We start from the raw sequence: 24,829 nt of genomic DNA, 5'->3' as shown, positions 1-24,829 counted from the left end.
TTTCAAATACAAGTATTTCAAATACTGCCCATCTCTGATTGTTCACGGTCTACAGAAGTTTCTCTCCTGCTTACTGTCACACAGACACACACACACACGCGCAGAGATGGGCAAAAATACATTAAAAAGTATTTTGATACAAATTACAAATACTTGCTCAAGAAATGTATCACAATACAAATACAAAATACTGGTCTGAAAAATGTATTTGAAATACAAATACGTATTTTGTATTTTGAAAATACATAAAAATACATTTTATAAAAACCGATAAAGAGCTGCAAGGAGTAGTCAATTCATCGTTTAATTGCCAAATATTACATTAATTGCCTATTTTGATAATCTATTAATTATTTTGAGCAATTTCTTTCAGGAAAAATGTCCTAATTCTCTGATTCCATCTTCTCAAATGTGAAATTTTCTGGTTTCTTTAGATGGTAAATCGTCCTCTGTGACAGTATTCTCCTTTGTGTACGCTCTAACACACTACAGTTTTTCCATTTCAGTTTTAGCTGTTTTTCAGCACAGCTAATTTTTCTCCCTCACTTCAGCTGTTAATCACCTTCTGTGAGGGCTTTTGACTTACAGGCAGCATATCTACATGTTAACTTCAAGTTTTCAAACTTTGACCATGTTTAGCCATAGATATCTGACATCATAACAATATAGGTGGAGGCTCTGGAGATAATGCGCCATGGCTGCAGTTATGGAAATCGCCCGCTCCACGGACTCCCAAAATCATGACTGACAGACAGACAGACACCGCCCACCGACCTAGGTGCCATCATGCAACTGTGCACCGCATTGGCTCACACTACATTACAGTTGAGTGACATCACTGATGACATCACAACTGCCTGAGTGACATCACAGTTGGGCAATCAGTTGCTCAAGTGACATCACTGATGACATCACAACAATTACTCGAGTGACATCACTGATGACATCACAATCGTGACCCACACTGCCGCCACTCCCACGCCACACACACCGCCACCCACTTACACCGCCACCCACTTAGCCAGATTATATTAGTTGTGTCTCTCTAATATGATACACTGGTTTGAATATCCAGTAAACCGTTTAATTTGCAGATAGGCCAGTGCATGCAATATCGAATCATCATATTTATATTAGTAATTTATCTCTGGGGGAATTTCCACCAACACGATGCTTCACTACTAGTTTATGCGAAGAAGTGATGTGAAGTCTGACTCAAGACCCACCCTACTCTGCCTCTGATTTGTGGTTTGTTCTGAGTGTAAGCCAATCAGAGGCAGAGTAGAAAAGACATGTCAGTCACATTGCCTTTTTTTATTCCACAGTTTAAACCTGTGTCAATGTCAAAAATGTGTCAATTTGAGAATAAAATTACACAACATAAAAAAAAGTATTTTATGTATTTAAAATACACAAAATACAAGGTCTGAAAGTATTTTGATACAAATTACATCTTATTTTTCTCGGTCCAGCCAAATACAAATGACAAAATACACAAATGTATTTGAAATACGTATTTGAAATACATGTATTTAAAATACTGCCCATCTCTGCACACGCGCGTGCGCGCACGCACATACGCACAGTGTTGGAAGAGTTAGGTTGCGGATGATAACACACACACACACACAGTGTGGGAAGAGTTAGGTTGCGGATGACAACACACACACACACACACACACACACACACACACAGAGTCATAACTCAGATTTTGTTGCTGTAGGTTGAAGGCTTTTTAATATTAAGCTGTCAGACAGGAGAGGTTGAGTCACAAAGAAATGACTAAGGAGGTCTTCTGTACAGAGCTTACAAGTACAAACACAGACATATACAGTACATGTAAACACACACACGTAAACGCACCTACACACACGCGCGGGCATACACGCACACTAGGGTTGCCACGATGGACGATTTCATCGACCATTGTCGATGGGCCGACCCCCATCGACCTCTGAGCCTTCTACATCGGACCATCGTGATGTCCATCTGTGGGCTCGAATTATGTACTTTTTACATATAAATGAACGTCCATTACAGTCAAGCCATTACCCAACAAGTTCCCACAATGCTGATGAAGCCTATCCGTCCGCCACGAGATACCTCTGTATTTCACAGTAGGACCGGAGTTTTCAATCTGTTGTTGTCCGGGGACATTCACGCGCTGCGCACCAGAGACTTACGCCCAGCCTAGCCTGCTAATTTGCCTTCTGCTAACTTGAATTGGGATCAATATTTCAGTTGTGTGGCTCTTACACCTTCCAAATGTTATTGGGCCGAAGTGGTCATAAACGAGTCCTTTAGCAGGGGTTGTGTGACGTTCAAAACTAGTTCCAGGAGGTAACTCCTCTCATGCTTTCATGGTTGTGGAGGTTCAATGACGTCCAGATACATTTTAAAGTGGATATTTTCTGTGGGCGGTCCACTGTCATTCATGTTCTATGGGTTACGTTAGGGCAAGGACAGTGGAATACACAACAGCAAGGGAAATGAGCAGGAAAAGTTAAAGTTGGGGCTACTTTATGCAAATAAATTGGCCAGAGTTTTCAAGTATTACAGCAGGGAACACCAATCAAAAATCAGAGTTTGGCTATCAAGAGTTTGGTCTGAGTATGCTTATGCTTGGGTACGACCAATCAACAGTGCAAATAAGAAGTCACCCTCATTCTGCATCATCATTGGTATCAGAAACCCAATTAGAGCTCCTATAGACGGTTTTAACTTGACAACAAAAACATTCTAAATTGAACCCCCGCTCACTTCCTGTTGCAGTGTTTGCTATGGACATAAAAGAAAAAAAAACATTCAAGTGCAGGACTGACCATTCCATGCAAACCGTCTATACAGCTGAGCGGCGAAAACAAAAGTAACGATGTCGAGTGAATATTTCTGCAGTTTGCCGAATGCTGAGAAAAAGGAAGTGCTGTGGGGTTGCGCTCTGGTGAAAACCGTCTATAGTGAATAATGTGGAATAAAAACAGGTCTCAGGCTGAGACTGACATAGCTGATGCTGAAAATCTTCAAACCTGCAAGAAAGTGCAAGTTATTGCCAGCTATGCTGCTCAAATGCACATATTTATTTAACACAGAATGTACATGAATAGTCTAATGCAGGGTTCTCAAACTCACGGCTCCCGGACCAGACACGGCCCCTAAAACGATTTCATACGGCCCGCCAGTTGATATCAAGTTATAGTGAAATCAGGCCCGCCCCTCCGCTCGTTGTAAAACACAGAGCACGCTCCCGAGGCGTGTGGACGAGGTGCAGCCTTCATGCAGACAAGTCGCATTTCACACCAGGGTTGCCAGATAAATTTACATAGATGTGCAGTTCCTTGGGCTGTTTTGTGTGCATTTTGGCGGGTTTTGAACTCTTTGTGCTGGAAACCGTCAGCAGTATCTGGCAACACTGCTTCACACTCCAGGCCAGCGGGATCATTACTGCATGTAAAATCCACCTCATTAGCAGGTGATTTGGTTCACCCGAGTGAAAGAAAAACATTTACACGCTAAAATGTTGTCTTTTGTTGAGAAGTGAACATGTCACTGCCAAAAGGCAAAAGAAAGGTTGATGACGAGCACAGACAGTTTCAGGAGAAGTGGGAGAGTGATTATTTTTTCGTCGAGTTCAAAGGGAATGCCGCCTGCCTCATTTGCAAAGAGAAAATCGCCGTAATAAAAGAATATAACCTGAAGTGACATTATTCAACTAAACATGCAGAGCCGTAGCCTATGCAAAGTACCGGGGAGATGAGAGGGACAAACCTGCTGCACAGCTAAAGAAAGAGCAATACAACACAATCTCTTCCTGTAGCGAAGCTTGTTGGCTCGCTGGGGGCAAATCTTTGGGGCTTGCCTCGTGAAGTGTGCTGGATCGTGGATGAAGGCTCACGGGCTGTGATCGATCAGAATCACGGAGATGGAGATAGGGACCGACATGTCGGTCCTGGGACGCGGTTGAAATACCACTGGGATGACTGGGTGTAAGGCAATCAGGCACCAGGGCCTGGCCGGTTGGAAGATGGCCAGGATTCAGTTCGGGTCCGGATTTAGTTGTGCTAATGGTTGACATCACTAGGGGAGTAAGAAATACCCGAATCAAGCAGGAATCTCTCGGATGTGGCCGGAATCTCTTGGATGAGGTGAATTAAGCTGGAATCTCTTGGATGAGGGTAGTCAAGCTGGAATCTCTTGGATGAGGTTAGTCAAGTCTAGAAGTGAGTCGCCGGACACCTGGCTTATATGCTCGCGTTTCGGTGTATGACATCACGTCATTGGTGATGTCACAACGTTCTAGGGAGCTATGACATCATCGATGTTATGTCTGACATTGCCGATGACCTCACAGGTGAGCTCTATGCTATGACATCATCGGTGTCATTGTTGATGATGTCATCATCATTACGTCGTGGCGCGCCGGCTGGTGGGCATCGACTGCCCCAAGAACAGGCTTGACGGTGGGCCATTATGGGCCCTTTTCTACAGCCGCTCCCAGATTCCTGTGGGGAATCTGTATTCTTCCAGAAATGGCCGGAATGGCCCTCTAGTCCCACCTGGTATAGGCAGGGCTTGGTCGATTATTCTGGGAGTGAGGGGGGCTGTGGTCCGCCTGGCCACCGGCCGCACGCCGTTGTCCAGTCCCGTACATCACAAGAGCCAAGATTTGGTGACTGTCCTCGTTGGCCAGGATGTGTGTGGGATCCTACTGCAGTAGCGAGCTGTAATGGCCTCTGGGGGCTGGAGCTTCCAGTTGACGAAACTCAGCGGCGTGAGGTCAGCGCGGGAGCCGCTCAGGAGCCAGGGGTCTATCCATCCTACCCATCCTACCCAGCTACTGCGGTAGTGAGGAGCCTCTGGTTCTGGTGGCTTGAGTTTCCAGTCGGGGAACCTCAGCGGCATAGGGTCGGTGAGGAAGCAGTTTGTCTCCCCTCGTTGGAGGGAGGCCTCTGCCCCTAGTGTCTCGTTGGCCGCCCCGTGGAGCGCCGGTGTGGCATCCTCACTGAGGGCACCGAAGGTCGTACACTCCTCCGGCATCGGGGGAGCCGACCTGAGGCCACCGTAACTTGGCTTCAACTCCTCGCTCTTATCCGCAGTCGTGTGGAGTCGGGGTGTCTTTGGCCAGCTGTCTGGGTTTAGAAGAGGGAAGGGGGATCCGCAACCCTGCCTGCTGGTGGTGAGTGCGGGAAGAGGCCTTCCCCACGCAGTGTCGACCACAACAACTACCTATTCCCAGAATTCACCTCCTGGCCCTGCCCGGGCTCACGGAGACCACTCCAGCCAAGGTCTCCAGGGAGGGTGGTTGGCGCACGATCTTATGTTCGAATTCAGCCCTTGTCTGGGCTGCCTGAGCAGGTGGTGGCTGCGCATGAGTTCCTGCCCCTGGTGGATCTTCTGGTCGGAGTGTAGGGGGTCTCGCCCTTTAGTACTACTCCGAACGCTGGATACTTGGCTGTATCCAGTATCGATCTGGTGGGGGAAGGGTTGCTCCTCTGGTCGACGAGGTGTCGTGACCAGGGCGAGCTCACCTGACTCCTGCTCCATCTCTGAGCGTCGCAAGTCCTCGATCCGGCTCGGAGGACCAAATTGTAGCGAAGCTTGTTGGCTCGCTGGGGGCAAAGCTTTGGGGCTTGCCTCGTGAAGTGTGCTGGATCGTGGATGAAGGCTCACGGGCTGTGATCGATCAGAATCACGGAGGTGGAGATAGGGACCGACATGTCGGTCCTGGGACGCGGTTGAAATACCACTGGGATGACTGGGTGTAAGGCAATCAGGCACCAGGGCCTGGCCGGTTGGAAGATGGCCAGGATTCAGTTCGGGTCCGGATTTAGTTGTGCTAATGGTTGACATCACTAGGGGAGTAAGAAATACCCGAATCAAGCAGGAATCTCTCGGATGTGGCCGGAATCTCTTGGATGAGGTGAATTAAGCTGGAATCTCTTGGATGAGGTTAGTCAAGCTGGAATCTCTTGGATGAGGTTAGTCAAGTCTAGAAGTGAGTCGCCGGACACCTGGCTTATATGCTCGCGTTTCGGTGTATGACATCACGTCATTGGTGATGTCACAACGTTCTAGGGAGCTATGACATCATCGATGTTATGTCTGACATTGCCGATGACCTCACAGGTGAGCTCTATGCTATGACATCATCGGTGTCATTGTTGATGATGTCATCATCATTACGTCGTGGCGCGCCGGCTGGTGGGCATCGACTGCCCCAAGAACAGGCTTGACGGTGGGCCATTATGGGCCCTTTTCTACACTTCCAGAAGGGAGAAAGGAGGCTGGTGCAGCAGTTGAAGTAAGTTACGTGGTGACTGGTGAGTGAGATGATCGCCAAAGCGGGGAAGCCGTTTACTGAAGGCACGTTGACGTTTCTAAAAGACTGCATGCTGCAGGTTGCAAATATCGTCTGTCCAGAAAAAAAAGTAACTTAAGCAACATCAGCCTTTCAGCCAACACAGTGGCAGAGCGGATTACTGAGCTGTCAAAGTGAGGTCTCCAGACCATATTTCAAGCAGAAGGCCACTCATGCATAATCCGATCATCCCCTAACGACAGTCAAGTTCTAGCATAACATGGTCAGTCAAAGTCCTAGTATGACGTCTGCTATGACGTCAAATATGACGTCAGTTAATCCTCATATAGCAAGGGTTCTACGTCACCTCTCTCTCTCTGGCCGATCATAGCAGCAGCTAGCTTCACGGCAGTCCATCTCCCTTGAAGCCGTCCTCCGAAGCGTTGTTTTGCTCTGTTTTGCACCACATCTGCAGACCGATCCAGCACCCCCAAGTCCTCTTTAACCATGGATAATCCCCGCGGATCTCGCAACGTTCCCCGCTCCACTCCGGGTAAGTCGGATCCCGAGCCAGAGCAGCCCCTGGACAGCGTCGACAGCGTCGACAACGATACCCTGTTCCGCATCGGCCACGGAGCGCGTCTGCCGTCCGAGACGTCTGACAACACCGAACGCTCCCCACCCCACTCCTGGCATGTCGGATCCCGAGCCAGAGCAGTCCATGGACAGTGACGACAGCTTAAACAACGATACCCCGTTCCGGATCAGCCACGGAGCGTATTTGCCCTCCGAGACGCCTGACGACACCGGCGAAGCGGCCGGGCCACAGGCCGCCAACGTAGCCACAATGAGAAGGCACGGGGCGCGCCACTGCGACGGGCCGCGCCACAGCTCAGCAGCTGTTCCTGTCCCGGGTGTTCAGGCGTCCAGCCCCAGGCTTCTTCTCCAAGCAGGCATCACAGGCCGTTCCATTCCACGTCGCTCGTGGTCAGTTGCACGGCAGGCGCGGACCCCTCTGCTATCACCGGGCAGTTAAGTCTTTACTTTAACCGTAAATAAACGGGAGGTTGCGTGAGTAAAAGATGTCACGTCGCTGCCTGATGACGGTGACGTTATCACCGCACATTGCATATTTCACCATGGAGCATGTCTGAGCATCAGTTAGAATGAGTGTTACTGTATAACTTTCAGACCGAAGTCAGACGGCCCAGGGAATGCTGACGTCTTTTTTCCGTATCTCCTAGCCTATGCAGGTGCCCTCCTCTTGCCTCAAGAGCAGCGCCACTGGCCAATGGAGTCAAGCGCCAAAGTATTTGCCATGCATGCCGATTGCTAAATAAAGTTTGTCAAATCCTACCAACTGGCCTCTCATGATTGAATTACATTTATGATCAGTTCTAATTCTAGCTGGAGTTCCAAGGGACAGTTGAAAATTAACACTACCTAATTTAGTAATGTGCATTGTCCCTAAAAAAAGAAAACAAAGTCCCTCAAATAAACAAATAAATTGTTAATGTAAAAAATAGATTGTCCCTCAAATAAATGAATAAATTGTTAATGTTGAGAATTCGAACGGTTGCATTTTTCGCTCTTTTTTTTTTAATACATGAAGTGGCCCCCTTGTGACAAGACTGGACACTCAGCGGCCCCCAGGTAATTTGAGTTTGAGACCCCTGGTCTAATGTCTATTTCTCCTGTCTCTTTGCACTATAGAAGTTGTCCTATTCTGCCCTACAAATCCTAACCGCAGTAACTACGCTAACAATGAAACTGAGGAAAAATGGCTTTAAAGTTTTTTGACTGTCCAGCCAAATGAGTTATAGGTTGAAAAGCAGTGGGGAACCGTCAGGGCCCTCTAGGCCCTCTGTGAGGGCCTAACATGTTCTTAAAAAATAAAATTTAAAAAGTAATTTTATTATATTAATTCATACATTTACAATCATCATCTAAACAAACATGTTTCTGAGTAAATAAGCCCTTAAAACTTCCTGTTCAGTTTGATTTGGATTGTGAAGGGTTAACTGAATAAAGCCCTTTGTGTGACCCTATTAGAATTGTGCACCTCTGTGTTGTTGGGAAGAATAGCAGCTCAGTGCAGAGCTCTCTGGTTGGTTGGCATGTAGTGGCCTCTACTAAATTCACAGAGGGTTGATGTAATTAATTCACCGTGAGGATATTTTTTGAGTGACAGTAAAATTGACCAATCATATCCCTCTAAATGGATTGGCATGCTCAGCATTGACTCTATGACAGATTCCGCCCTCTGTGTGGTCAAGCCCATGTCATGTGACTTGCGACAAGTCAAGAGTCAAGACACTCCAGGGGCGGGGCAGAATTCACCGCATCTACTGTAGGCCACCACATCTCCTCTGTTTTGTTTTTGAGGAAGTCAGCGTCATGGCAGCCGCGCAAGCAATGCATTTGCCAGATTAACATTGAATGAAAAGTTGGAGTTGGTTGGGAAGGGAAGGGAAGGCCCACACCAGCTCTTGATTTAGTTCAGCAAACTAAAAAATACGAGAGGCATTTCAACACCAGCAATTATGCTCGTGGATGACTGGATCAAGCGAAAAACAGAAGCTGTTCGGCTGGGACTGTCTCTTTTTCGGCGCGGAGACTGAGAGCGGCTCTTGGGCTATAGCACAGACATCAAATCATAAGTTATTTAAACTTATAGGCTAGGCCGGCCGCTGAGCCTGTGCCAATTAACTGTAGGCTATACAGTGCGCTGCCGCTGTGTGTGTGTGTGTGTGTGTGGGTGACACAAGCCAAGATGGTAATTCGCTTTTTTCCACAATGGGGGGGGGCAGGCAGGGTCGCTACTGTTGAAAAGTGATAATGCGCTTATTAAATATGTATACATAAAGTATTTTTATGGCTAAAAAAACATGACCTATGACCCCAAAAATGCAGATACTGCACTCTGTCTGTGTATTCCTTAAACAGATAGCACAAATGCAAAGCGCAGTAACTACAATCTATTGTCCTTTTCATGTCTTGTTTTTCTAATCTGTTAATCTGTTTTGATTTCGATACCACATTATACCTGTATTTAATTGTTTTATTGTTTACATGTTTAAAACGTTTAAATAGATGAGCAACAGATAAATTCAGGGAATCCTGATTGGATTGTATAACTACAGAGGGATTCACAGTGAGAAGAACAAAGATTATGCCTTGGCGATTATTATGATGTGAGAGGTGTAAAAGCACTGAAGCATTCAGGGAGCAGGAAGAAAAGTTACTAGGCAATACAATTATAACATGTCTAATTTCCTTACCATTACCTGGATATGTATGTTTCAAAGCAAGCTCCACTATTCTTTGCCCCCAGGATTGTGCCATAGAGAGGCAAAGTGGAACATCACTTCCTGCTTCAGAACTGTACCAGAGATTTTCATCCGCCATTTATTTTCCCATAGTCATTTCATAAAATGCTTATAAAATAGTTGTACTTTGTCGAACCACACAGTTCAGCTAATGCTATAATTGGGAGAGACCATAGAACATTTCACTCAGACCAAAACTTTAAAACAACATAGAAAAAATATTTTCTTTAAACCCGCATTTTTTTTAACATTTTGGTCCCAGTGAAATGTTATGCGATCTCTCCTGTCTCTAAATATATCTGTACCGTTTGGTTTAAACCAGTAAAACCATTTTTATACGCATTTTACGAAATGTGGATGGGAAAATAAATGGCGGATGAAAATCTCTGGTACAGTGCTGAAGCAGGAAGTAGGCGGTCACTTTGCCTCTCTATTATGAGTGATTGATATGTTCGGCTTTGTTATGGAAAGAGCGGGAAAATTGCAGTAACTACAAAATCCAACCAAAAACCAATGTGAACCACAGTAACTACACCTCGAAGTGTAGTTACTGCGGTTTATCTCTGTTTAAGTCCAGCTGAAGCTCTGGGAAACCAAATCAACCTGCAGTAATTGTAGTTACTGCAGTTTTGCTCTGTTTTTGGTTGGATTTCGTAGTTACTGCAATTTTATACTCAAATATAGAGCAAGTTCAATTTCAGTAAATCAATTTTGACCAAAATTTTAGTTTTTGGAGGGCATTATTGTCCTTGCATGTCAGTACTTACTATGAATCTCAAAGTTAATATTTCTCTGCACTGACATCATCAAGACAAATCCATGTGCATTTATTGCACTTGACAATGAAGGTAATTCTGATGTTTTATTAATGATGGAGGAGATGGAGACTGCAGAGTCAAAGTTATTGAGAAAAGCCTGAAACAAACCTGTTTTGAGTAATGTTCAAACCCAGCTGGAAAATTAATTTATTGACCTTCTTGAATAATGCATATAGAATGATGAATTGAATAATTCATCAAATGAACGGCATGTCTGCCATCTCTCTCTGTCTCTCTCTCTCCATCATTCTATCACAACCATTTTCACCCTGTTCTGACTCTCCTCTCTGCTGCCTTCTCTTCTCTTCTCTTCTCTTCTGACTCACCCACCCTGTCAGTCTTCTGATTTGTTTGTTTCACCCCCTCTCCTTATACGTGTATGCTTATGTCTCTCTCTCTCTCTTTCTCTCTCTTTCTCTCTCCTATTTACATCACGTGTATCAAAGTGCAGTAGGAGCACCGAATACTGTTGGACGACACACACACACACACACACACACACACACACACACACACACCACACACACACACGATTATGAATACGCGTATGAATACAAGCATAAAAACATAATGGACACACACACACACAAACACACACACGCACGCACGCGTGTTGCTGTGTCTGTGTGTTGCTTGGCAAACATTCACAGGCTATATATAGGCTATTATTCCATATTATTATGCTTCTCAAACCAATCTAACTGCAGTTTAAATACTGCAAGCATGTAAATACGCTACACTATAGCAAGATCAAAGTGAAAAGAATGTTCTAAACGCATCGGCTAGAAAAAAATAGCGTATCCCTATGATGAGATTAGATTGGTGAAAGTTTGTCCAGAATGATATCGTTTTCTCTCCCCTGCTGCACAGGTAGGATGATGCACATAAATATAGCCTACATTATGTAAAGTCATTGCAGAAATGTGTTTTTATTGTAAAACTAAATGTGAAGTAGGGCCAATTTATTGGAGCAGACATCACAGTATAGCACATGACAGTAGAACCGCGTTACGCTGTCACTTATCTAAATCACATTAAATCTACGAGGGATATATATAGGCCCAGGATTACATATATGTTTCACATAGGGTTGTGTTTGGATTTTGCGATTTTATTTTGTCCAATATTGAAATGTTCTACAATTGCATGGAGTGGGAACATTACACATTATTTCGATCTATTTCGATGTACCTTTCTATCTATTTAGGCTAATTTGGATGCGATTTATTATCGAAATGTATTAGCCCAATGCATGCTGGGAGATTTCACATGTGTGGCTGTTGCAGAAAAGCCAGGCAGTGAATGTTTGGCCAGAATGATCTCGTTTTCTCTCGCCTTCACTGCACAGGTAGGTTCAACAGCCTCTGAATGTCACGGGCTCAAAACTGTCATGTTAGAAAAAACTGTCATGTTGTTATACTATGTACGGTATAACAACTTCTTTTTTCTGAGAGAGAGAGAGAACCGGCGAACTTTTTTTCAAGCAGTCGTATTGTGCCTGTCAGACTGATGAGCAAGAGAGAGGGAGTGACACAGAGAGAAAGGGGACAGAGGAGAGGCAGAGGAGCGCTCCGCGCACTGAATAGGCCTGGTTTTCAAAAGCGCAAAGCGCTAAATTGAAGATAGAAGATATCATTAGGCCGGTATTTAAGGCCGAAACGCCCATTCTGGCCTATTCTGGGACTGCGCCACGCCTATTTCGCGTAAAGCACATTTCGGGGCCTAAAGCCATGTTGCTATCTTCAGGCAGGCGCAAGGCACGTTTTTTTGCGTTTAAGGCCAGTTTTTGCACCGAAGGCCTGTGGGAGAATAGGGCCCTATATGTCTGTATTGGGACAATGTATATATATATATATATATATATATATATATATATCGTATACAATAATCTCCCTAAGGCACAGAGAAAGGCTCTGTTAGAACTGCAGAATGATACCATTGAGGGGGGGGGGGGCTATTTGCATACTGAATAGAACAGACTATGTGAATGAGATAACCAAACAATTGGCAAATACAACCTTTTATCAGAAATTGGAAAAAGACCCCACCCTGAATTTCAAAAAAGAAATCGATGAAAAATTAAAAAGCTTGTTTGAGAAAGGGGAGATCACAAAGAAAGAATATGAATATATGAAGGTGGATCACCCAGTGATGCCTGTTTTCTATGTACTCCCCCAAATTCATAATAGCCTGGTTAAACCACCTGGGACACCTATCATCTCAGCGATTGGCTCACTTACAGAGAAGGTGTCTAGCTTTGTTGACTTCTTTTTAAAACCTTTCACTACTGCTCTCCCATCATATGTACGTGATTCCATGGACATTATTAACATACTGAAATCTATTAAAGCATAGCATTTTGGTTACCGTGGATATTGAAAGTCCGGCACTCAGTAGAAATAATAATAGAGCGTGCACACACACTTATGCTCTAAAGAATGCTTTACTTCTTAAAAATCAGACGTTTCGAGCCTCGGCTCTTCATCAGGTCATCGTAAAACATTACTTAGAGCATAAGTGTGTGCACGTTCTATTATTATTTCTACTGAGCGTTTCGTTGAAATGGTTTTTGAACTTATGTTGATTGTAACTCTTGTTTCTTTTTATTCTTGATTGATCTGTATTGTTTATTTGATGTTACGTGTTACTGTATGTCTTGTTTTTATAAGACCAAGGACCATGTTGGAAATAAGTGTTCACACTTCCCTTGGATTTTGTTGTCTTTTATATCGATAATAAAATCAATCAATCAATCAATCAATCGATCGGCAGCTGATCCAAGTTTGGTGAAATTTTGTTTTGGCTCTCCTGTAAAATCTACTAAAACACACTTACTTTGCTTTGGCTCCAAAGTAACTTACTTTGCTTTGGCTCCAAGCCCTTTTGCAAAAACTAAAACAAAAATTTCTTGCTGGTATATTGATAATTTTTATTTCATATTCTGGTCTTTCCTCCCGACCCCAGAGAGAAATCATTACTTCCAGCATTCTAATTATGCGTGTGAGTAATTATGAGTCTTAATATTGCTGGCTAATCTGCATAGCACTCTCATGTATAAATCCCCCCTCATTACCATTCAGAAGGCCACCTCACAGGTGTGCTGAGTAAATATACACAACACATTGTAGCAGATAAAAAAAAGTTAATTAACAGGTCCCGAAAACACTCGCTCGCACTACACATATGTAGAGACAAGCACATACACACAGGCATACTTGTGTGTACACACACACACACAGGGTGGACCCACCAAGAAGCAGACATGTTATGTAACCCCGCTGACAGAAGGCCCAGGTAGGTGCCACCTCATGAAGAAGGCAGCTGGCCATAAGGCCTTGGACAGGGTGAAGCCACGGGAGTCTTCAGTTTGGCTTTTCAGACTATGCAGAAGAAGATGAAGAGCAAATTGTGCTCTCCATGAGTGTGTCTATAATATGTGGGACCTGTTTATGTTGTTCTAGACTCATTTATTTCAACTGAACTATGCATGTGAAATTGACTTCCCTCTATCGCCTAGTTCCTCATTGCGCGGCTCGCGAGACGCTGGCGGCTCTAAGAAATTGCAATTTTATTTTTTTTCAGACCCCCCCCCTCCCTGCTCTCCCCAAAATTTCAATAAACCTTTATGGCATATTATTACAATACAACAATACTGGTGTTGACAGTAATAGAAGGTGCCAAATCATTCAAAACAATAAGCATTTTGCGTTTAGGAGTATTGTGCTAGCGTGCAGCGCTGTTCCAAAATGTGTCAACGTGTGCCGTTGCCTGGGAAACGCACATCCCATAATACAACTGTTCGCATCGCATCCCATAATAGTATGATGATACTTGGGATGCCATTGCGAACATAGATGTGAACAGGTTAGCTAAAACTTTAGCGTCGCCAGCGATGGCCCCCACCGTTGCGGTCGGGGTACGTTTCGAAATCCCTCCAGGCCTGAAAGATTTTCTAGGGGAAACTGGTATATGTGTGTGTGTGTGTGTGTGTGTGTGTGTGTGTGTGTGTATGTGTGTGTGTGTGTGTGTGTGTGTGTGTGTGTGTGTGTGTGTGTGTGTGTGTGTGTGTGTGTGTGTGTGTAAAACAAAAAAACAAAAAAAAATGGTAGGCAGATGTGCTTGGTTGAGGTGGCTTTTGGTGTTTTGCGGTAAAAGTGGCTCTCCTATTGACTTTGTCCTGCCAGTACGGCTCTCGTCGAAGAAATAGTGAGGATCACTGCTCTATCGCATTATGCGTGTTGAAAATGAAGTGGAGGGGAAAGATTTGAAGTCGAGCTTCCAATTTCCGGAGTTAATGGTTGCAATTCACAATTTACAATTTCCCATTTGGCAGACGCTTTTATCCAAAGCAACGCACAAATGAGATTTTTATATAGTGCATCACAAGCAATGACCTATTCAGGAGAGCACAACGAGATCAATTGCTAAGTTCTGGTCCAAAAGGACATAGGTGCTATGAGGCAGCGCATAGAGGGAATGCATAGAGTACATAGAGGCAGCTGAGTTTAAAGTCTGAATTCTGAGATTAAAGTTAGAATTCTGAGAAAAAGCATTCTGATTTTAATGTCAGAGTTTTGAGGGGAAAAAGTCGGAATTCTGAGTTTAATGCCACGACATGTCACCCAAGCAATTGCGATGTCATCAGTGTGTGATGTCATCAGTGATGACGTCACCAGTCACCAGTGATATTACAATCTTACTACAATTAAATAGGTCATGTCAAGATGGCGAGCGGGGCGAGACCATTAGCTTGTTTACAAACCACGTGATCATGCCAGTGGGCAACCAGCAGCAGCTACATAGGAAGTGATAGGAAAGCACTCGCAAAATCTGTTGCTGGAAAAACAGCTTCTCTTCATTGCATATGGATCATATCATATATGTTTTGTAATCTTCTGGAGATACGTGCAGCGTGGAGCGGCATCCATCCTCTTTCATACTCGCTTTCCTCCATTCTCCATAGTAGCTCTGGGAGAGCTGCCACTCAGACGTCATCCGAATCATGTGGTCAAAAACAAGCTATAATAGAACGGCATTTACTACTAAAATAGGGCGGTAGTGTTCCACGTCGGGGGGCTCCATAGATTTTTGTGACGTCAATATGAGCTCACAAGCACACAAAAGAAGGTTGGGAACCCCTGGGCTAGAGACCCAGAGCCCTGTTTGTGGTGGCAGCACCAGGTGCCGTTCCTTGCTAGAGCGTAGTGGGCAGAAGGGAGCCTAGACCTGAATGAGGGAGTTCAGGTAGGTCAGAGCCATTTTGGTTGCTGCTTTGTAGGTGAGCATCAAGGGCTTGAACTTCTTCATGTGGGCAGTAACAGTACACGCCGGAGCCCTGCTAGTAGTCAAGGTGTGATATCACTAGCGCCTGCACTAGGAGTTGTAGTAGACAGGTTAGGGTCTGATCTTCCAGATGTTGTACAGGGTTGCAGGCAGGAAAAGGGCTGGAGGGAGGCTGATCTTTTCTCAGCACTCTGGGGCACAGTAATGTCCCCCGTGGTATCGCTACAGTGGTCTACTGTTGCCAACCTCAGCTGCAACTGCAATCACTCCTCTTCCACTGTAGACCTGAAACCAATTTCTTCAATCTACACACCACCCCTCACCTGCCAGACCATGCTTCTCTACCTGCACTTGATTATGTGCTTAGTTTCACTGGCATAAGGAAAGGAGAGTGGAGAGCTGCTCCTTTGCGTTCCAAGCACCAAACACCTATTTTCCCTTGCCTGTGTGTGATAGATGCATTCATTGTGGTACATTAATTCAATAACCTTCTACTGCTATTGCTTATTAGTTGCCGTGTAGTGAATGACCACAATGAATGAAACCTATAGGGAAGGCAAGAGGGAAATATATGGTTTGGTGCTGTGAAAGCTGGAGACCTAATAGTGGTTGTGGAGTAAAAATATAAGATGCACATATATACTGAATGGATGGTTTGTGTGTGATGTGCATGGCTGAGCGCTGCTCGACTCACTCAGGTTCCATTTGAGTCCGGTGGTGAGTGTCTGACAAGGCCCGCCTACTGGGACCAGGCTGCACCACTCCCCCTCCAGGCCCGTGTTCACCCCCAGTGTATGACTGCCCTGCAGATGCAAAGACACAGTGTGAGTGCAAAGTGAAAAGTGTGTGTGTGTGTGTGTGTGTGTGTGAGAGAGAGAGAGAGAGAGAGAGACCTCACCAGCATCCATTATTCACTGAACCATGCTGAAGGAGCCATACACACAGGTCACACCTGTCTGTCTGTCTGTCTGTCTGTCTGTCTGTCTGTCTGTCTGTCTGTGTCTGTGTCTGTGTGTGTGTCTGTGTGTGTGTGTGTGTGTGTGTGTGTGTGTGTGTGTGTGTGTGTGTGTGTGAGAGAGAGAGACCTCACCAGCATCCATTATTCACTGAACCATGCTGAAGGAGCCATACACACAGGTCACACCTGTAGATACAGTGTGTGTGTGTGTGTGTGTGTGTGTGTGCGTGTGTGTGTAAGCCAGAGACAAGCACAGACAGAGACAGACAATGAGAAAGAAAACAATTCAAAGAAGGAGATTAACTTGGAGCAAGGCTTCTTCAACTTGTTTTTAGCCTCGGCCGTGAATGAGAATCGTGAGATAGGGCCCTATCTTCGCAAAAGCGGTAATTTAGCATTTGCACTTGTTTAACGCCGCGCGCAATGCAAATTGGGGGCAGGCACAAGCGCATGCCTGTTATAATTGTACTGGGCATAGGCGTGCCACGTGCCAAAGCAGGCGTTTCAGTGCTAAAAGGTGGGGATAGATGGCACCTCTTAACCGCTAAAACACTCACTGCGCTTGAGTGCACCATAATCTCCGTGCTGCACAGCGCAGAAACGTCATTACGCACGGACGTGCCACGCCAGGACATCAATTTCTGCTGCTAAAGTTGGGTAACCAGCAGATTATTCGGTGAGGCAATCAACTATAATTAACTGAGAAACTTTTATCACATCGCAAGGAAGGGTTCATCTTAATTTATACTTATTAGAAAGTGTCGCTCAGCACATAGTCGCAGACAAAAAAGAAAGTGTCGCTCATGATGTTGCATTTATACTTCAGTGAACGTTCGCCTCGGTTCAATGGTCACGTGACACTCGAACGCTATAAGTGCAGACAGCCAAGAGAAGAGGAACGCACAGTGAAACCACCTCAGAGGCAAGACGTAACGTACTTGGCTGCAGCTGCATATAACGACACACACAACCACACAACTCACCTCCTCTCTCTCTGGGAAACTGGTCACGATGTTCTTTGTGATTTTCACGAAGTCATACATCAAGGACAGGCTGAGAAAAATAGCGGGGACACGTTCATTCATTTCAATCGAGCGAAAACCAAAACAAGGAAGTCATGCGCCTGTCCTGTCTATATAGCCAATCAGACTTGCGCGACACTATGTGACGTAGTCAGCGACACTAGGCATTTCACTAGGTAGCAGTCACTGCTCGCCGACACTTGAAAGTGTCGACTCAAGTCCTCATTTCTGTCTGCGACAGTTTCAAAAGTGTCCCGCCGCAGAGAGCTGGCTTTCGCAAACATTTTCAGGTGCCGGGATACAGACCGGACTACATTTAGCTTGGCCTCAAGACCCTGTGTGTGTGTGTGTGTGTGTGTGTGTGTGTGTGTGTGTGTGTGTGTGTGTGTGTGTGTGTGTGTGTGTGTGTGTGTGTGTGTGTGTGTGTGTGGGTGGGTGTGTGTGTGTGTGTGTGTGTGCATGAGGTAGGTGCAACAGGTAAAGTGATTCAAGTGCACAGCGAAGTGTTCGAATGAAGTGATCAAGTGACTGGTTTAGGTGTTCATCAGGGTGATGGCCTGTGGGAAGAAACTGATCTTGTGTCTGCTTGTTTAGGGGGCGGTAGTCTGTACCACCTACGGGAGGGGAGGAGTTCAAACAGGTCAGGTCCAGGGTGAGATGGGTCTTTGATTATCTTTCCTGCCCGTTTTTTTTTACTCTGGCCCTGGGTGGAGGGCAGGTTGACACCGATTGTTTTTTCTGCAGTCCTGAGTGACCGTCCGTTGCAGTCTGTGCCTGTCCTGCTTGGTGGCAGACCCAAACCAGACAGTCAGTGATGGAGTGCAGAGGACGGACTGGATGATGGTGGTGTTATGAGTGGATCAGCAGCTCTTGGGGCAGTTTGTACTTCCTGAGCTGGTGTAGAAAGTACATCCTCTGCTGTGCCTTTTGGATGATTGTGACTACATTGGACTCCCACTTCAGGTCCTATGTTCATGTTGACGGGGGTAGTGGTGGGGGACTCCTTCTGAAGTCCACCATCATCTCTACAGTTTGGAGCTTGTTGAGCTCCAGGTTGTTCTGACCACACCAACCGTTCCACGTCCCGTGTGTATGCAGATGAGGCCGATGACCGTTGTGTCGTCTGCAAACGTCAGGAGTTTGACAGATGGGTCCCCTGAGATGCAGTGGTTCATGTAGAGGAGGAAGAACCAGGGTGAGAGCACACACCCTTGGGGGACGCCAGTGCTGATTATTCGGATGCAAGATGTGATAGAAAAGAAAAGAAAGGAAAATAATTCTTGACTTGGCCATGGTATGTTTGCACATATAGTACAAGGAAGTCGACTTGGTGTGGTTGGTGCACAATTGACACGGAGTAAATCTAGTGTCACCTTGGGAGTTAAACTCATTAAAACATCCTGTTGTCATGTAGGGACTCAAAATAAACAACCCTGTAGCCCATTCAGCGTCTCCATCATAATTTAATAAAGAAAAAACGACAGTTATGCAGTAATGCGATGCCCTGAGCCGACTAGAGAAAGCAACAGACTTTTTGCATATTTCACAAAGATAGCATCATAAAGCTTTGAAAACTCACCTGGGACACGAAAAGCAAAAACCAGAAAGAGGCAAAGGCCCTGATGAAACCGATGCATGTCTGTGAGACTTTCAGATGAAGAACTATATTTCATCTCACATTTTCAAATATCATTAAGTATGTATGTTTAATTGGTACATTACTTTTATACTGTCGTTAAAAAGTTAAACACATTTATGAAGAAAGTAGAGGTTATGGATTTGAAGATTCCCACTTGTCAAATTTACAAATTTGACTTGAACGGACCAACGGGTCAGATTGCGTGTTGTTACGTAATTGTACCACCAAATCCTGACACCGAGCCGCACATAGCAAAGCGGTGATCGCGTGGACGAGGAAATTTGAGGTGTCGAGGTATGAAGCAGCAAATGACAACACGCCTTTTGGAATAATGAAAAACAGTGGGGAGGGAGTGTATGAGAGAGTGAGAGAGAGAGAGAGAGAGAGAGAGAGAGAGAGAGAGAGAGAGAGAGAGAGGTACTTAACGTATGGCAACATGTCATTCAGGACGTGTAACAGTAACAGTAAGGTGTTTGTTGTGAAGATCTCACACAGGAAAATAAACAACACAGGAGGGAAAAGCAATACAAAGAGCGTCTGCATCAGATGATGGCTGCTCGGCCCACTTGAAAACTCAATCAAGTGAGGAGCATGAGAGAGTGGCATTGAGGAAAAACAATTTGGGAGCATCAAAAGACTCTCTCTCTCTCTCTCTCTCTCTCTCTCTCTCATGCACAACAGCAAATTGGGGCAGCATAAGAGCAGAAGTGTGTGTGTGTGTGTGTGTGTGTGTGTGTGTGTGTGTGTGTGTGTGTGTGTGTGTGTGTGTGCGCGTGTTCTTGAAGTGATTACTCAACACAGAAACAAAGTGCTCAACAACAATCATGGTGCAGAAGAAGGAATGGGAAACAGAGGGAACAGAATAAGGATTGAGAGAGGGATGATTATGAAGAGGGGTGATGCAGCAGCAGAGCAGTGTGTAGCAAATATACTGCACCCTGTGGGCTGGTTCAGGTATGTGCACACATACAGTCTATAGTCTTGAAAATACAGATATATAACTAACCATCATAATCCCTCTTTTACTGCTTGCAAAATCAAGTCACTGCTGTATACTGTGTATTACTATATTAGGGGATTGACATTTTTGATGTTTAATGATCTAGTAACCAGTTGATTAACAGATGTGTTATGTCATAACCTAAAACCTAAACCTTTCAGCATCTGAAAAACAAAACAAACCTAAATAAAAACTCGCTATAACAGGCTTGTCAGCTCAAACAAATGGTGGAAATGAGTTCTATTATGGCTTCCATGATGGGTCTATGCATACATGTGAAGTACCCTGTCCTGTGTCCTACTCACAGATCTGAGCAGGTAGGCCAGGCTGGTGCCCTGTATGACCAGCAGGGGGAGCTGTGTCATGGACAGAGAGTGGTGGAGGGTCTGTACTGACGCCATGGTCTGGTCCAGCCGTCCCGCCAGACCGCCCAGAGTCACGATGGCATCCACCTGGAAAGACAGAGAAAGGTTAACGAGACAAGAAGAATGTGATGTTTCGACATGCTGGAGTGGTTTTATGGAGCACCGCCGTGTTTGATTCACTGAGGAAAAGTGATGTGGGAAAAGGAGACTGGAGGAGAGGGAGCGGGCAGAGAGACAGAGAAAGAAGGTTAGGTTTACAAGAAAGAATGACAGAAAGAAAGAATAGCCATGAAACACAAGCCATATAGGGGGGAGGAATGAGGGAATGGTGATTAACCAAGGACACAGGTTGAGGAAACAATAAAGCAAAGGTGGACAAGAAATAAACTGAATTGGAGATTGAAGATATAGATGGTGTTTAGCACTAATGGTGGATCACAAAGTGAATCTGCTGTGATACCATGGAGATCGATCACTTCACACCTTTTAATTAAGAGGTGAACATGTTAACATCAACTAGGCCAAGTGGATCACTGAAATTGCTAATAATAATAATACTGTAATAATAATAATAATAATAATAATCTTTATTTATATAGCACCTTTCATAACATAAAATGCTGCTCAAAGTGCTTCACAGAAGAAATTATAAAAAAAATAGTAAGATGATAGAAAAATAAAAAAGATAAAATCATAGGGCAAAAAAGGGAAAAGTACTGAAATGAAACATGGGATAATAATTCAGTAAGAGTGATAAGGCCCCTAGCCAGTGACGCCTAGGAATAGACTAGGTGACAACCAAGAATACCGTAGTTTGGTGACTACTGGAAAGTCAGTTGACGGGCCGGAAAGAGACGGCACCCGGTACAGGTTGGGTTAGCAACCCAGTCTGGTTCTTTCGTGAGGAAGAAATCCAAAAACGCCAAGGTGACTCTACTGAAAAACTGCAAGCACCAACGTAATCCAGGATGGATGGGCGTTATGGTTTTTCCTAGTGGATCAGGGAAATCCTCTCAACCATTCATCCCCCGGAAGTGTGAATTGCTCGTCGCAGAACTATGACGTGCAGCGCGCAGGCCTGTGTCTCTAGGCGTCCCCCCTGCCGCCCGGGAGGATGCAGACCTGGTGAGACGAAGGAGAAGCCCGGCCGGGAGAACCACAGTGCCTCGACTCTCCATGCACTGATGTTCCGGTCCCTGCGGAGTAGTTCCACAGCAGCGGATTGGGGTTTCTTGGACCCGTCCGCTAGCAACATTGCAGAGGAAGATTAAGTGGTCAGATCCGTGACTGGCTGCTGCTGGGATACAAGCTGAGGCGTAATTAGCCTCGGCTGGGTCACCTGGGCGAGTGTGTATGATGTTGTGAGACCCGAAACACCCAACGACCCCAGGTTACATCACTGATGATGTATCCCAGTTGCATTTAGAAGATGTAGTGTGTAATACGTCGGGTTAGGGCATATTGCGCAGTGAAGCCTGGCCTCCCCCTTGCCAGGTGCATCTATCAGATGTATGATTGCACTATAAGAAGAATAAAATAATAAAATAAAAATAATAAAAAAGATTTTTTTTTATAACAATATAAAATTAATTTTAAATTAATTTAATTTAATTATTAAATACAGGTAAATTAATTAAAAGCAAGGCCATAAAAACAGGTAGTCTGAAAGATATGAAGGTGCTAAATCATTTAAGGATTTAAAAACAAATAAAATAATTTTAGAATCTATGGTAATGTTGCTGATGAGTTTTAAAATTCTATTCAGAGTCGAGGTTGGAGGTCTACAGGTAACAACATTTTGCACCATTTGATTTGAGTGAACTGGTACTTTCTAGCACCGACATAATTCGGTTGGTACCCTTAAAAAGTAGAAGTAAGAGTTCGGTACTCAACCCTACTGTGTGTGTGTGGCAGAGTGAGGGTGGGGGTGGTTGGAAATCTCAGAGTCAGTGGGGGGCAGGGGGCTTGTTTCTGAGCCTCACAGCCATGGGGTAGATACTGCTCTGTAACTGTTCTTACATTCTTGACATATCATTTCTGATGTTTACGTACACTTATACCATGGTCTGGGTGAATACTCGATTCTGATTGGCTGCAAGGTGTCCATTAAAAAGTGATATTGTACAGTGATAATGGACACCTAGCTAAATGGTCTGTTCACCGTTCATATCAATGCGCCATAGTTTCATCAGTGTTATCAGGAGAGCAGTTTGAGCTCTATACCCCCGTTAAGGGTTAATATGACAATTTTGGACGTTGAGAAAAAAATTGACTCGGTCAAAGTAAGTATTTAAATCACCCCTGTGTGCTCAGTTTATCAAAAATAACTCTTATTTACAATTTTGATTTTCGTTTCGGACATTTCTAACCTCGCGTCACCAGGCTCTTCTCGGTGACAAAGGAGATTTCCCTCGGCTCGTGCATGAGCGGGGGCCTTTGAGAGAGAGAGAGAGAGAGAGAGAGCTGCATTTCACCACATACAGCACACGCAGTGCTATGGCCCCGCTGCACTGTTTCACTTCCTGAACCTGAAAACTCTTGATCACCCTGTGATAAAGAGGAGATTTCCCTCGGCTCGTGCACGAGCGGGGACGAGCCCGGCCTTTGACACAGAGAGAGAGAGAGAGAGAGAGAGAGAGAGAGAGAGAGAGTTCTCTCTGCATGTCACCACATACAGCCCCCGCTGCTCTGTGTTACTTCCTGAAACTCTTCGCTCTTAAATGTTAATATACTTGGCCAATACGTATCTATCATACAAAATAAAGCAAGCTGCCAAACGGTAATGTCTTCATTTAATGTAGAACGCAAAACATCGTTAAACCCGCATTCCTGTGATAAAGTTAACGTTTGAGTCGGCTTTAAAACGGAGGGTGGTGGAATAGTGGGAGGGACTATTTTATTTCGTGGAAGACTGATTTACAGTATGAATAACAGACATTTAGCCATTTAGATTGCTTTATTTATTACACATGGAAATATAAATGACTGGTCTTATTGTTTTGTTGGCAAGTGACCATGGTATAAGCGGGTTAATGCACTTCGAGGTGTACATTATCACTTTTTAAGGGACTTCGCGGAGGCAACCATCCTCGGCTTCGCCTCGGACGGTTCACGCCTCTCGCGTCGTCCCTTAAAAAGTGATAATGTACACCTCGTCGTGCATTAACCCTTACATATGCAAGACCAAAATCTATTGCTTAATGATAGTAATTGTGTGTGTGTGTGTGTGTGTGTGTGTGTGTGTGTGTGTGTGTGTGTGTGTGTGTGTGTGTGTGTGTGTGTGTGTGTGTGTGTGTGTGTGTGTGTCTGTCTGTCTATCTACTGTATTTATCTACAGTACATATCTATCTATCTATGTACTGTATCTATCCATCCATCTATCGAATGTACCTGTATATCTATCTGTCTGTCTGTCTGTCTGTCTGTCTGTCTGTCTACTTACTTTTCCTCTTTTGTCCTTCATTCCTTCTTTTGTACCTGTCTAGTGTGTTGATTCCCTATTAGACTGGCTCAAACAGCGAAGGCCTGAGAAGACCAAAGGCTGTCAGATGGGGGCCAATTGTAGAAGCATCAGACAGTTCAAAATTCACAGCATGTCACCCAAACCTGAGGAGAGAAAAGCCCAAAGAGAGGGAGAGACAGGAGGGATAAAGGCAAGGAGCAGTGACTGGAAAAAGAAAACTAAACTGCAGCCTGGAGTATCAACCTCCGATGTCACGCTAGCTCACTAAACCTCCCCTTCCCTTCAACACTTCTGCTGCCTCGGCAGGCACACATATCAAACTCTGTATTTGACAAATGGTTTGAATCACAGACAAAAAACACTTCATATTTGTCCCTATTTCCTCTTTGTTTACCGACACAAAACTAGCAGAGCAAGGAGAAGCTCATGTAGTGAATTTAACAAGCTGCCTCAACAGATCTGGCCTCGCTCTGTCTCCTGATTGGCTGGAGGAGCCGGAGTGAGCCACGCTGGCTTTGGAGATCAACACCAAACCCACGTCACATAATGGTGGCTGATGGACAGATAACGAGCGAGAGAAGAAAATGAAAACCGAGGATGGAGGAGCTAAACTAGGACAGAGCCGAGACTGTGAGACCACAAACAGGCTAACAAAC

At 44.9% G+C, this 24,829-nt stretch overlaps 1 protein-coding gene across 1 annotated transcript in view; it reads right to left on the bottom strand.

Moving 5' to 3' along the window:
* LOC310800462 (thiamine pyrophosphokinase 1-like) overlaps window positions 1–24,829 on the bottom strand; it is a gene marked incomplete at its 3' end in the record, with an annotated part of 152,684 nt that overhangs the window by 18,507 nt on the left and 109,348 nt on the right. Inside the window, exons 7-8 of the mRNA XM_083663061.1 lie at window positions 20,651–20,797; window positions 16,421–16,529 (exon numbers count right to left, since the gene is read on the bottom strand). Of these exons, the coding sequence (XP_083519187.1) occupies window positions 16,421–16,529; window positions 20,651–20,797 (256 nt within the window). The remainder of the gene's footprint in view (window positions 1–16,420; window positions 16,530–20,650; window positions 20,798–24,829) is intronic.

The sequence above is a fragment of the Poromitra crassiceps genome (genome assembly GCF_964638095.1).
Source record: "Poromitra crassiceps genome assembly, chromosome: 2".
In the NCBI taxonomy this organism is placed as follows: Eukaryota; Metazoa; Chordata; class Actinopteri; order Beryciformes; family Melamphaidae; genus Poromitra; species Poromitra crassiceps.
This window is presented reverse-complemented; position numbering and strand designations above follow the sequence as displayed.